We start from the raw sequence: 15755 nt of genomic DNA, 5'->3' as shown, positions 1-15755 counted from the left end.
GTGTGTGTGTGTGTGTGTGTGTGTGTGTGTGTGTGTGTGTGTGTGTGTGTGTGTGTGTGTGTGTGTGTGTGTGTGTGTGTGTGTGTTTGTGTTGCTGAGCAGCATGGGGTGGCTACTTGCTGAGTTTAAAGAGCAACATGTAGAGAAGAAACAGTCACTGTCTGTCAACCACCAGCCTGCACTGAGACTCTGAATTCCCATTCATCCCTTACTTCTGGCACAAACAGACCACCAACCAAAACAGAGCCTAGGATTTCTGCAGTGTCATAAAAGAGTGTGTGTGTGTGTGTGTGTGTGTGTGTGTGTGTGTGTGTGTGTGTGTGTGTGTGTGTGTGTGTGTGTGTGTGTGTGTGTGTGTGTGTGTGTGTGTGTGTGTGTGTGTGTGTGTGTGTGTTTCATCAGATGAGCCTCAATGGGAGATCCTTCTAAAGCCCTGCAGCAAACAGCATCTGGCTGACATGTTTTCACTGCAGACAAATCAACCCTTAAAAGGTCTGACCTGCTCCTTGGTAAGGTGGGAGGTTCATACAAGCACGGCCTGACAAACAGCATTCAGATTCAGAAAGTCAGAAAGTCAGAAAGATCAACATTTTCAGTCGGATTTGTATGTTTAGTCTTATAATATATTTGATGGCATCTCAATTACATTGATGTTTGAATTCAACTACTTTACATTTGCAAAACTGGAACTTAATTTCTGTTCGGAACCTCGGGTGTATTCTCTGGGATAACAAAATAGACACAAAATATTTACTAGATTAACAGACTATCAAAATCATTCATGATATTTAATGTTTTGACCTCAAATGTAAAGAGGCCGGAGATGACATAAATCATAACACTTAAGCAGACACTTATCTCAGGACTACTTTGCTTTTAAAGAAAATGAACTCAAACTGAAGTGAATTAAAAAGCAATGTATACTATTTGAGACAAATGACAAAAATTTACTTTTTTACCTACTAATTTGTCAATAGCAGACAATACAAGCACTGTATAAATGAGTGATGCTACCTTACTAAACAAGGACACTTAGGTCAGAGCCCTGTGTAACAGATTCTCATTTCAATTACGAATATCCTGTCACATTGCCAAGTCTAATATTAGACCCCTAAATATGTGTTGTGTTCTGAAGTGGTATCATCACGCTTTCACAAGACACCATTATAATTCAACCTAACACCCCAGCCCTTAGTCCTACATGTTCTGGGTTTAATGCATTTGGGTGGTGAATGTCACAGGAACAAAAGCAAGGCTCAAGTGATTCAGGACTCTTTCTTAAGTACCATGGTAACTCGGATAGAGAAAGTTCATTGCAGCATTGTGTGTCCACAAGAAGGTGCAGACAACAGGGTGGCAATTGTACAGTGAAAACCAGTTTCAAACAGAGCACCACTTTCATTGCTTCACTGCTTTAATACTTGCAAATACAATCAGAAACCTAATAGAATATCTCTCACAAAAGCTAAAATCTTCCAAGACAATGAGCTGACAACATAAAAAATCTATATATATATATTTAGACAACAATGCAACACTTTAACTCTTTGTACATATGATTATTTATCGTGAAAAAAAGAAAAACATAACAAGAAATCTACAATAATCCTCTTATAAACGGTTGCCGCTCATGCCAGGGGAACAATGAGCTATTCTTTGCTCAATTGAGCTGCATACTAATAGGGTGATTATGAGACCTAATTATCAGATGGTACTTGTCAGGAAGAAACTGTGCAGCTTGCCTGAGGAGAAAATACAAAACAGAAACAAACTGTTGTTTCTAATGAAAAGTCGCAGAGGATTGGCTTGCTTTTAAAATGCAGCTGGTCAAGAGGCCAGTTCTTCATGGGGTACACCACAGTAAACCATAACGCATACTGAGGGGCGGTGAGTCAACCTTCCCAGCACTGACTCTATTGGTTATTCTGTCACATCAGTCATCAGGTCACATGTTGAGCGAGTTATTAAATATGTATATTTCCTCAGGCCAGCATATGGTAGTAGGGGTGGTTAAGGGAAATTGTGAAGAATGATGAAGATAAACAGTCTCGACATGATTAATGAACACTCCGGAAGCTTGAGAATGACTATGTGAGTGTCAGAGTGCTCGATCTAAGTACATAACTGACAGGTCTTTTTGTGGCATATTTCCTCTATTAGTTCTAACGTACCATGCTTCTATAAAATGTTCTCATAATTATCCATTTGATATTTTCCTTTTAGCGGTAAACAGGACGCATCATGCTCCTCCAATACCTTCTGTTGCTTTTATTGTTCTTCCTCACACAATGGCCTGCATGTGATGGAGGCGCCGCTGAATCCATGAACCTGCTCACTGGTGCTCCTCTCCTCCTCTCCTGTTGCAGTACAGCTCTATCCTCAGTATCTGGTTCCTTAATTAGCTATCATGATTCCTGCATACAACATCAAATAATTGCAACCTACTTTTTTTCTCATTTTCTCACCACTGTCTCACCTGAGGTAATATCCAATGTACTAATGATCTATTATTAAATATTCACATATTTAATCAAATTTATTTTTTGGAATTTTTTCATGTTCAATTTTCAAATTTCTCAAGTTAAAGGTATAGTTTTTACGCGACTTATTTGTTGACAGGGAAGTATCTGAGGACTCCTGAGCATCGCAAGGTAGATTTACTGTATTTCCAATTTCACACAGTTTAATAATTTAACATTTAATATAAAAACAGACAGGCTGCCCAGGAGGAAACAAAAGCTGTGAATTCTCTCTCTCTCTCTCTCTCTCTCTCTCTCTCTCTCTCTCTCTCTCTCTCTCTCTCTCTCTCTCTCTCTCTCTCTCTCTCTCTCTCTCTCACTCTCTCTCGCTCTCTCTCTCTCTCTTTCAAATTATATCTAGTCCAATATTTTCCTGACCCCTATAATAACTACTCCTTTGACCTAAAGTGTATATTAAACTTAAATTATGTCCAGTTATTGCTTTCATCTCCAGAAAACAGTACAAATGTGCAGTGACTTAAATTTTATTAAAGAGACATTGAAAAAGCTTTTGTTGGGCTTCTGTGTCTCTTCTGCATCCAGTTCTTTGTATTTTCACACATCTTCTCGGCGAGCACTCGTATCGTTTGAGAGGCAGCTCCCTGAGGATTTAGCTTCCTTTCCTCCAATTACCGCCAATGTCACCTCCTTTTTTCCTTTCATGCTTCCTCTATCATTTTATCTGTCCTTCTCAACCCTCACTCACTCTCCACTGCGATGTCTGTGTTTCTCTCTGCACGTGTCTCTGTCATCTTGCCCATGGGCAGAAGTGGGATATAATATCAAGAGCAGAGGCAGTGCAAATACATGTTACCTTTCCCCACCTTCTACTTACGTACTGATGCAATATAAAATCTGGTATCTGCTAGAAAGTCTTACATTAAGTACCAGTTTCGTCTCTGCGGCCAGGTTAAATGCTGAGGTCTGCAGTTTGGAGCAGCAAGTAATATACAGAGAGGGAAAAAAAGAGACTGATTCAAGCCTCACCTTAATGGAACGCCACCAATGTGGTTTAGAGTGTTTGAGCCAATTTCAGCCCCGATTCTAGTTTTCTCTCTAGAGAGACGATGCAGCTCAATTATACAGTGAAGGACACCGTGTCTTCTGCGGCTACCGACTCACCCAATAACAGAAAGAGCACAAATGTCCCAAATATAACCACAAGACAGAAAAAAAAAATGCTCATAAAAATCTAAATGTAATATGGAGAGGAAAAACATCACCATTAAAATAGCTAAAAATGAAAATAATTTTTTTTAATTTCCTAAAAATAAAAGATCACAGCTTTTTTAAAACCTGCAGTGCATTTATGAAAGAAAATAACAGAGTGGGCCCTGAAAAATAATTCCATTGCTCTAATTGCAGCGTTAAAAGAACAGAAATACATCAGCATATGGTCCTGCTGTTAACACCTATAGCTCACAATCACACCCACACACCCTGTAGCATGCAGCTCCTTCTGTGCATGTGTGTGTCTCTGCATGCTTGCAAGCCTGCGTGTGCATGTGTATGAATCCTTTCATAGTCAGTTGTAGGTTTGTGTTTCAGAGTGCAGAGATAATATGACACTACAGAAACATCAACACACGCAGCAAACAAAACACCTATAGAGTCCCTCTATCACCAGCCCTGTGATAAGCATTGTTATTTTGCATCACTCAGCTTTAGTCTTTCAATGAGGAAACAAGTATCTGACCAGAGTGCATGACATAAAAAACTGCAAATCACAACTTTGTGATTGCTTTAATTCCATCATGCTCTAATCCAACTGAACAGTTGTGTGAATACAGAGTGCAGTAAATACCATGTCTCATCTACTGGCTGCCGGCCAGGAGCTGCTGATTAGGCCTCTCAACACTGATTAAAAAGTTGCCTCATAACAGAGGTTAGATTATGGTTGAAAGCCCTCCTAATGCTAAACAAATATACCCAACATCTGAGACATGAACAGCTGATTCTGAATCGACAAAGATAGATCCCATTACATTTACATGCTTCTCATGCATGAGATTATTGAGACCACTGATGGTGTACCATGTTTATGAACTCTAGCTGTGCACATGGCAAACAGCCATATCATATTGTCAAAGCTTTATGCTTGTTTAACCTTCACACAACTGTTCTCATTGTAAAGTAAAGGCGCTGCAGATCAGAAACATGTTTAAAGTTCATCTTAAGGATTTGTTTTTGGCGCCTCTGCACCATTGAAGAGGTAGAAATCATATCCTGTTGCTTTTATCCTCATTCCAGTGGCAGCAGGCTTATTAAATCAGAACAAATGTATACACAAACATGTACACAAGGACAGAGATGCATCATCGGGACAAGCTGTCGACGACAGGACTCGTGTGCCATAAAAGTCTTCATAACTATACATTTAAAAGGTGAGAGGTTCAAGGATGACCTTGACTTCTTTGAGAACCACTAATCTCTCTAACATCCCTGCCCCCTATAATTTCTTCTACTTGAGAGCCCTTCCCTACCACCTCTCCTTTAAATTCAGCACATTTTTTCCTACACATCAGATTCATTTTTACAAACACAATATTGGAGCCAATAAAAACTCACCCAGACTACTGCTGAAAACCCCAAATCTAAAAATATCCCATCTCACTGGCTCTACATCATCATCCAACTCCTCACCCTTTCTTCAAACCACAACATTTGCCATCCAGATGCCCCCTCCTCCACTAAACTAACCTCTACGAACCCCTCTCTCCCTCTCTTCCTCCTCCTCTTTCCTTCTCTCCTCCACTTCATTCAGGCGAGATCTAATTCATCGATGAATAATGGATGGATGGATAGAAGACTTTCATCTAGCATGGTTCTCTTTCTCTCAGTCTTTCTCTTGCGGGATGGCTGAAGTGCTAATGCAGGGCAACATGAATTGGAGATGAGCCCAGGGACCTCCCACTCAGTCTGTTTGTCTGTCTGCTGCCCGAAGGATATCTCTCTTAGACTGTGGCTGTTTTTCCTCTCCCAAAACTGGTCACTGACAATCCCTATGCAATTGTTATATCACGCACATTATAATTGTTACATCTCAGTGATTCTTCATCACCAAAGACAAATAACAGAAATGGGGATTGGTGGCCATCTTTTTTTCATCCTCTTTCATTTCAATTATCTACAACCTTCTTCATTGTTCATTACTGCAGTTCGATTGCTCCCTGACCTTGGGATAGTGATCTTAGGTTTGTATTGACCCTGATCCTCATGCTTCCCTACCATTTAATACCCTCAAAAGCCCCATCAAAGAACCAATCACTAAACCCACAGCCATGTGCTCGCTGCATTGCTTTGCAAGATCAAGATTGGTTTAAATCTACTCTCTGAACAAAACCTGATCAACTGAGGAGAAAATTACTTGACTTTATTTTCAGCACAATTACACAACCAATTCTCTGATATGTAACTACTTAAGATCTTGATATCATTGTAATATAAGTTTGAATGATTTTGATCCTCCAGCCTATAAATGCTGATAGTATAAAATGGAGTAAAGGACAATGACATACAATCTTGTTGCATGGACAGTAAACACATCTGAAGAAACATGTTTCTCTGTCTTGGAATATTCTTTTGTACTCATTTCAATTAAATTCATCCCACACACCTATGGCAGCCACATTTTAGTGTTGCTGTATTGGTTTGGGGCCAATCAGTGGTACAGGATTAAAGACCAAATAAATGGAACCAACCCCCACAAAACCTCAGCAATTAGAGCTGGGAAACACCCATGAGCAGCAGCTTGTCAGAGACCCCATCAATAATGTAGCCACACCACTGTCCTGCTGAACCCGGCTGCTTGTCAATACATGTCTGTCTGTCCATCCAACTCCTGTTACTTCCATCACCTGTCACTCCTGACTGCCTGACCTAAGGCCAGCTACTTGCTGTCCTTTTGAGACCTCTCACGTCTACTTCTATATCTTATTGTTGAGCTGCTCGTGAAAATATAAGCCTGATCATTTTGTTATCAGATGTTGAGAATACATGATGCAAAAATAGCACAAAGGTGGTTTGGAGTACACCTGCATGCAAATTTTCATTGTATTGTGTAGTTCTGTGCATATTGGATTTTGCTAAACTGGTATGATTTTAAATCATTTGAAAATATCTTTCCGTTTATTGTCAAAATAGCATGATGATGTACCATCTGGTATCTGGCTGCTGGTTTTCATCCTTAAAAATACAACATAAAGACTGGGGGTATATGTGACTCTTGTAATGTTGCAGGGGAGAAAAGTAGAACTGATTAGATGTCTCCCAATCAATAATGCAAAATCAATGTCAATTTAAACCCCAATAATGCCTGAAAGCTTGGCAGTCTATAGAAGATAGATGTCAAAGAAATACCTCTTAAAATAGATGTCACCCAGTGGCTTTGACTGAACGAGAACACCATATTTTTCTTTTAAAATACAGAAATAAAAAATGAAAATATATAAAAAACAGAGTTTTGGACACCCATCTCCTAAGCTGAGGAAAGAAAATCATTGAATTTGATTGCTATTCCTCTCAGGAGGCAGGGAAGGAGTCCAGCTGTGAACAACAACGGTAATAACAGCTGCTGTTCCATCATACACACGGCCAGAATAATAATCAGCCTTGTTTTACACAGGCCAGTAGCTTTTCAACTAACCTCTCATCATGGTTGTCGACAACAGCAGGCAAAATGGCGGAGTCGTAGTCAACAGCAGAAAATAGCAGAACAAGTGGCTGAAAGGCACGGTTAAGAGGATTTGTTGGTGTGATTTGTGTCACTGCTTTTATAAGGCAGATTATCTGTATAAAAACATATACAAAAATATTAGTTAGAAAGTGGATGGGGCTTTGAAAGTTGTTGAAAGAGGGAAAGAAATATAGCAGGTTTGCTATTTTGTTGAACTGTCAGTTTTATAAAGGGGACCATATGATGCAAGGAAGCATGGGAGTAAAGGTTGGCACAGGTGTCTGGAATGCATGGATGATTTTATATATCAGCACAGAAACTATAAAAGACATGAAATTTAAAAAAACAAAAACAAACACTATGTCTGGCTTGAAAGTAATCAAGCACAGAAATAATGACAAACATCAAGACAAACCAGTCTGCTGCTCTGCTTACAGAGCGTGCCACTCTTACAGTCGTATTCTCAATTAGACATGGCTGTTATAATGGAAGTGTCAAAATATGCAACAAAATCAAGAACCTCATATTGTCTGAAACACTATTTGAACCCATACAAAATGAAATACTTTCATGTTGATTCATTTAGGGTAATTTGGGAAACTAATTTAACACAATAAGCCACATTACTGCACAGGGTCTATAAAACTTTGAGAGTTCACATAAAACCACCAGTATATTTTCTTCAAATGAAAATGATAAACCAATGATTTCCCACCCAAAAACACCATGCACTGCATGTTCAACTTACAAGATAGGTTGGGATTCCTCATAAAAGCATAAGCACCAAACTACATCATAAAAAAACACTGTTTTGCAGGCTTGACAACCCATTGAAAGGCTACTTGAAATGCAATTCATTCCCACTGAAAAAGGCCATGAGTGTCATTATTTGTTCCTGTGCTATAGTGTATTCTTTGACTACATAAACAAAGGAATGTTCTCACTTAATTTAGCTTCTAACACCCAGTTGTAAAAACATGTTGAACATCTCCCAAACAAAGAGCTCTACCATATAAGATATGTCAGATCTACAACATGAGAATTCATGATGCCATAACTGGCCATTTTCTAGTTGAATTCTTTCATCTCTGATATTCGGAGCTTGTGAAACTGGAAAAAAAAATCCTTGCCATGTCTGTCTGAGCTGTGATACAGTAATGGGTGTTCTCATTCTACTGCTTCTTGGTGTGTTTTTACAACAAAAGGGGAGCATGAAGCTCACAACATGTATCCACTACACAGATAACATCACACTAATAGACCATTAACTGAGAAGCAGAAGGACAGACACACAATACATGAATGAATTATATACATGAATGACTTGGCTGATTATAAAAGTGCTCCATCATATTAACATAGACACACACCACATATAAACATTACTGGACATAACATGACACTCACAGATAAACACAGTTGAAGCTGTGTGTTAAGTTATCCGGGACCATTGCTTACAAAGCTCTGTAATAATCAGCAGGCTAATTGAATTAGACTGTAGCATAACTCATCGTAATGGTTGACATGGAGGGAACCGGAGACCCAACCAGCTGTTCTCTGTTTTATTTTACTGGCTCTCCACAGTACAGCAACAGCCATGCTTTAATTACAGGAAGACCAGAGAGGAATGGAGAGAACGAGAACAGAGGAGCTTAACGAGAGGTGAAGGGTCACATGCAGCCGCAGAACCACCTTTTCATGTATGTCTGTTTCTACGAAGCCCTCTTAATTACTCTACATCCAACTTGCAAATCTAAAGTGATAGATGTGACTGAAAATGGGGCTGAACGATGTGCATTTTACTGTGGTACATTCCCACAGATCCTCTGTGCAGTGGAGATGCTGATTGAGCGCTGTCTGTTTAAATAACAGCCAAATCAGCCCACCACACAGCATGAGAGGCAATTGAGCATTTATGGGAAGATCAGACAAGAAAAACATTTCACACATTTTTATATCTGTCGGTCTCTCGCACATTGACAACAGTGCATATGCAGAGTCACTAATAAAGACTTTGATGTGCTGCCTGCTCAGTGTGGAGTCTGTCTACTACACAGCTCTATCAGGTACAGCGGGGTGTCCAGCAATGGAGCGAAGTGAGTGAACGAGTCGTTATGACCTCGTAAACTGTCTCCCTCAGGCAAGGGATACATCCTCTGAATACCAAAATGTTGTTTTTTGTAAAGACTGATGTAGGCGGGAGAGAGGGAGAGAGAGAGAAGTGCACCCTAAAATCAAATCCTCATAGTTAGTTTTCCGCTCTTCACACGTTCACATAAATCTAACGAATCCGGCACCACTGATAAAAGCTCTGTGAGCTACAATATTGACAGTTTAACAAATCATTACCCTTTTTAGAGGTAGTTGTAAGTAAACAATAACAAACAATATTTGTGTGGCCATGCTATAGATGCACTTTTTTCAACCCAATAACCAATGCATGTTTTCAAACCTACAACCATAGCATTAAAAGGATGTAATAAAATATGAAAAAAACATTTTAATAAAACATTTAGCTCCTGTCATTCATAGGAATGTACCTCAAAATACTTTGTAAAGATAAACATATGTATAGGACCAGAACAGCCAAATAAAATTAATCTGTTACATAAAATTCTGAAGATCTGCATTCTACTGTCGGTCATGCATTTATTATTACTCATTTTAAGATCACAGCAACTGAGTAAATCACTGAGCGTTTCGCTTGTTCTATGTAAATCCTAAAGTCATGTCACAGACCTCTGTTATTGATATCCAGGAAATGGTTTAAAACTATGAGTGACAGGGATTTTTCTGGCAGTCCTTCATCATTAAAGAATTACAATCCAGAAGATATCATCAAATATTTTTAATTTGTATTAAAAACACAAGGTTCTTGTTAAAATAACTACATTCTATCTATTTCTACTGTTCCTAATTTTGTTGTTTTGAATTGCCTATATTGTATTCATTCTGTTTGATTCATTGCTTCTACTGTCTATTTGTCAATGAGCATAAACCATAACTTGATATGTTTTGATGGAGCCGCTGTGGCTCAGCGGGTAGAGATGTCTTACAAACCCTTGCTTGGCAATCCCTCATCTGACCCCGTCAGTGTGCTGAAGTGCGAAGTATCCTTGCGCAATACAATGAACTTCAAATGGCCTGACTGCTGAATGAATGTTACTAATATTGTTGCTGAGGCAGTGTAAATCCAATGTATGAAGTTCATATACCATTTACCTCTTTTCCACAACCATGGGTGTAAAGAAAATATGAGATATACAAGTAAAGTCTCTTTTCCTTTCAGACCCAGTTCATTTCAACTAGATTTAACAGCATTGGTGAAGAAAATGTGCTGCTATAAGCTTGTATTCTCAATACTACTACTAATACTAACATTGTTCCTGTTATGAAAAGTCAACAAATCCAGCCACAGGAGAGAATGAGCTGTTGAGCACAGAATAATGACACTGGTCTGTTGTGCTGGTTGCATTCGTTTTCTTTCCTGCACTCAACAAAATGGGAATGGCAACAGTCTCAGACATTTTAAGACCAAACTAAAGTCCAACCAAACTAATGCCATCGATGATTTCCTATTTGCTCATGCCTGTTGTGAAAAAAGGTGTGACAAGAGGAGAAATCAACTTGATTGAACAGGGAAGTTTGACATGTCACAATGATACCACACAAATGACACCGTGTGATTTTCTACTGATTGATAGGCACCGTCTCTCTTCATGAGACATGCTCACCTATCTTGTGACAAGCTGACAGAGGCAGAGCAGTGACCCATGAGTACAGCTCAGACCTGAGGCAGGAAATCATTTATCATTCACACTGAGCTCGCTAACACTCTCTGGAGACATTGCTCAAAGAAGAGACATGGCTCATATGTCACATTAGCAGTGGAAAAGATGTGTGGTCAGACTTCTAGTTGCACTTTTTAGGAATAAGCAAACAGGCACACATATTCTCTCACACACTAAATGCATACAACACAGAGACAGAGAGTTTTCTAGATAAATGCCTAAAATTGGTCTTTGAGCCCGATGCTGGTTGAAAAACAAGTCTATTAGCTATGACTTTCAGACAGTATCAGGCTGTGTGTTACATGTTTGTACAGAGACAGAGTCATGTAAACATTTGGCCTGCTTTTTTATAATTGAACTTTTGGAGATCTGCTTCAGTGACAATGACTACCCTACATTATGTGCATGCATTATGTTCACAGGGTCTTTCATGGTACCACTTGTCCCATTTCATAAGCAAATGCAGAACAATTATTTGCTCGACAGCACTCCTTGCATGAGAAGACAGCATGATCTGCCCTGCTGTTGCATACATGCAAAAATTGAAACTCTGAAGTGAGAAAAGAGGCATCAACCTCCCCTGACCAATCAGAATTTGGAGCAGACACCTGCTTAGGTGAGGTCATGATAACGAAATGACTGAAACCAAAGCAAGCAAGAGGGAAAAGGACAAGAACAAAAGAAAACCTCAATCTTCACATGCAGGTCAGTATAATATTTAAAATAAACCAGTAAATGTTTGTCATACTGTTCACTTTATGTGCCATTATTGACTCAAGAAAGATGTGAGTTGCAGCATGTATATGCTCCTGGAGATTTTTTTTTTTTGAAGCTGCAGACATTATCAGGCTTTATAATCTTCTACTGGAAATAACAGAATGTCCTGAAGCATATAAAGCAATGACTGCCCAAAAAATACGTCCTTATCGCAATAGTGCATGGTTTAGAATGGGGCACTCTAATGGTAACTGATTTGCCTCAAACAGACGATAAGTATCATGTGTGTGCCACCATTGCAATTCAAAATAATGAGTGTAACTTCTTCAGAACTGAAATAGAGAATCAGTCATCGTGCTGACCCATACTGTGCTGACAGCTCAGTACAGTAACAACAATACAACTATGTGCAAAGTATTTCAACAGGCCTAACTGAGGGAGGCTCTTTAAAAAGACATTTCTGACTACTGAAATAGCTTTCGAGATATTTACTTACTTACTTTAATAAAGAAACAATTTGCAGTAAATTGCAAAATACTGTTAGACACATAGAAAAGCAGGGTTGAATTATGTTTTGTGCACCCACAAGCAGAACGCTTTTTCTGGTTCATTTCACACTCTCACAAGCAGTCACATAGATGGAACAACATGTCACATTGGCATAACGTACATCTCATCCCTGCAACTAAAGAAAGTTGTTTACTTTCACAAATGAGGAGCTAAAATAAAAAACATTCTTTCCCTCATCACAGCATATGAAGTCTAATGCCAAAAAGTAATTATAGCCAATGGCATTCCTTATCTTTGCTGAGTTGAGTAATAACACTCAGCACTAGTGGTCTCTGAACTGCAGCGCTCCTGAGCCAAGTTACACAAAAATAGTGTTGTAGAGGTTTTCGGATGTCGTTTTAGTGCTGAAAGTAAAGCTCCATCCAGGCAATCTACACGGTGTCTCTTGAAACACAATGAATAAAGTATTAAACATGTTAACCAATTTCACCTCCTTCCCTAAATCAACACGACATCTCAGCACTTCTATTTCACTAAGTGCTTTTATTTAGGGTGTGGGGAGCGAGGAGCCTACCTTAAAAGATAATGGTTTTTGTGATTAGCTTCTGACTGTGGGGTGAGTGGCAGCATGCTCGCAGTGATTTCCATCTATTTTTAGCAGATGGGGGGGGGGTGTTATTCTGGGAATGCCCAAACAGGGGGCAGGGGGTATATATGTGTGTCTCTGGAAGTGAGTTACTCTCACTCCATGTGTTTGACTTTGTTTATTCCAACAGGGTGTTTCCTTACCCTCTATGGATGGAGCTTGGTCCTGGGCAGCATACAGCATTTCCTTGAAGGCCTGAGGAGGAAATCAGAACATTTTTTACATTTTCTCAATTTAAATAGCCAAGAAACACATAAGACAGGTCTGTAAAAAAAAGAACAGTATACAAATAGTACAGACTTTGCTTTACCTGGACCTCCGGGTTCACAGAGTGCAGGGCTTTGCAAATTCAGTGAATTAAACATGTATGAATGACTCAGATGTAACAACAAACTGCCGGAACTAACAGCGCATCAGACTTCAAGTTCTGCTTCAGGTTTGTAAATTAGATTATGTAAAATGTGATGCATGAAGCAATGGATAGAGACATCTGTTTTTACAATTCAACTGCATGTTGAGGGCTATTACTTGTTCTCAACAGCAGGGATCACAAAACTGTTAACAGATTGAACAAAGTCTTTGTGTCTGTAAAAGGGAATATACGTCTCACCGCGTAATGGATGTGTTGCAAAGACCTGTTTGTGTAAAGCTGTCTCATTTCTGATTTGTTTCTAAAATACACATGAAGTAACTGGAAGAAAATCAATGTGCTTGAACTCATAAAAAGAGGAACACAAAGACAAGAAACTCAATGCAAACGCTTCTAAAATATGTGAAGCGAAAAATTATAACTTTCATTTTATAAAATCAGGAGGCCTATCTTGAATAGTAAGCAGAAAATTAATATTATAGTTAGAATTGGGCGTGTCCATATACTATGCCTTTAAAACAAACATATTAAATATTAAAAATCAATCTGACAAAAGATACTTGTATTGGCTAAATTGGTTCTATGCAACAGAGCTGTAGGATAAATTGAAGTGATGGATGATTGTATGCGGGCTCATCTGAACAAGGAAAAAAAAACTGGAGCTCAATCCTGTTTCCCACCAAGACATCCATGTGATTAAACGGTGCCAAAAAATTTAATGAACAACAAAACCAATGAATGAATAAATGAAACGATTTAAGAGGCTAAGCAAATATCCCTCATAAACCCTAAAGCTTATCCCTAACAAACAGCTACAGGAGTAAATTTATACCATTGAAAGCTGACTGGTTCTATGGCTTGTTGTACCTGCTGCTTTTGTAGCATAGCACTGAGAAAAGAGAAATCATGTTTGTTGGTTTAAGCCACACAGACACTTCTGTTGCAATAGTTGCGGCTTGGCTTGTCGATACTCTGTCCTCTGTGAAAAATAAGCACAATGACACCACAACACTGGAGCCTGTCTAGACATTTTGTAATGTATCATTGTCTCTATTTTGTCCGACGGCAATACTGACAGCACTTGAGGTAGCTCAAATCCTACAACCTACATGACCAACAAATAGGTGGGGAAATAGACTTTCAGATTTAGGTGGGGGGCCTTCATTAAGATGGAAGTATTGCCATGGTGATGGCTGTGATGGCAAAAGGGGGCAGGGGAGCTCTTTGGGGAGCTGAGATCAACCTGATGGCTTAGCAGTAATCAGTGATGAAACCTGTAGACAATAGCTAAGCCCCACCTAATGGGGCTGTACATTGCAGTGATTATGCATTATCATGATGATGACCTGTAGCCAATAAATGAAACTTGTGTAACACAAGTACCTGATCTGTATTGGGTCAATGTGGAGTTTCCCGACAGAGGGTCTACCTAACCCAAATGTTTTCTTTGGAGCTGAATCCTTTAATAACAGCAGCATGTTGAGTGTATACTCACCAACATATTTAAGTGCCTGTATGGACAAACCATTCCTGTATGATGCTTGAGATTGCTATCATGACGCCTAATACTGCTCTGAAGAGATCTGTGACTCAAACAGAAAGCCAATGGATCACTTGAATCTGCAGCTCTATGTCTAAGTGGTCCTTGCATGTAGAAAGAGGAGTGAAGAGGATGGGAGGAGTCGATGGAGGGAGGAGGAGGGGAGCAGAGTGCAGGTCTGGTTGGGGACCAGATGTCCTCCCAGTGGGGGAGGAAAGAAGAGGTGAGGATGCAAGGAAGGAGGGAGGTATGGAGGGATGGGGGCTCAGCAGTTGCCATGCCACTCCTGTTGTATACATAATGTTCATATTGGAGAACATGCTGATAAATCAAACTTTCATTGTACAGAATACGGATTATATTAGTGATTAGTGATATTGTACATTTTATGTTTCTTGGCTTCGTTAGGCTTGTAAGAAAACGATGCTGGCAGCGGCCGTGCAGACATTTAAACGACATCACTCAGAATAATTAGAGAAAGACGAGGTTTGACCTTTGAACAAACAAGAATCAGTCACTGAAATCAAACACGCACACACCTGCTTTTCATCGACGCTTTGCTATTTAGAATTTTAAATATGAGTCTCCACCCGCACTCTCCTCCTCCTCATGTAAGCTTACACGACTGATTACACTGCAGAGGTAAATGCATAAGTGGCCTTGTTCTCTCGCCCACACACATACACCTGAAGCTCTGCTTCTCTTTTTTCGCCTTTTTTTGTTTCATATGGTTACACAATGTACATCCAAACTGAATATCCGCTGGAGCATAATTATCTGTCATGCTGAATACAACTTCAGTTTGGAATGAACATACAGAGTTGTTCAACTGTTGCCACTGTTATTTACAGAAAAGCGTTGCAGCTGTTGCATTTAAAGCCCAATCCTCATCTCATCAGCCTTTATCCCCTGGCTTTGGCACAAGCCTCAACACTCACACCTCCATACCAAACAGCTGTTTAGCATATAAGTTTATAAATTCAATCC

The 15755-nt window shown here is 39.4% G+C and overlaps 1 protein-coding gene across 1 annotated transcript in view; it reads right to left on the bottom strand.

Annotated features, from left to right (window-relative positions):
* The window catches only part of xpr1a (xenotropic and polytropic retrovirus receptor 1a), a 64407-nt gene that overhangs the window by 45414 nt on the left and 3238 nt on the right, over positions 1-15755 (bottom strand). The window contains exon 2 of the mRNA XM_080474202.1: positions 13002-13053. Within this exon, the coding sequence (XP_080330328.1) occupies positions 13002-13053 (52 nt within the window). The remainder of the gene's footprint in view (positions 1-13001; positions 13054-15755) is intronic.

This window comes from Lipophrys pholis, assembly GCF_963383615.2.
Source record: "Lipophrys pholis genome assembly, chromosome: 10".
Taxonomy (NCBI): domain Eukaryota; kingdom Metazoa; phylum Chordata; class Actinopteri; order Blenniiformes; family Blenniidae; genus Lipophrys; species Lipophrys pholis.
The sequence above is the reverse complement of the archived record's forward strand: the minus strand, read 5'-3'. Positions and strand labels throughout refer to the sequence as shown.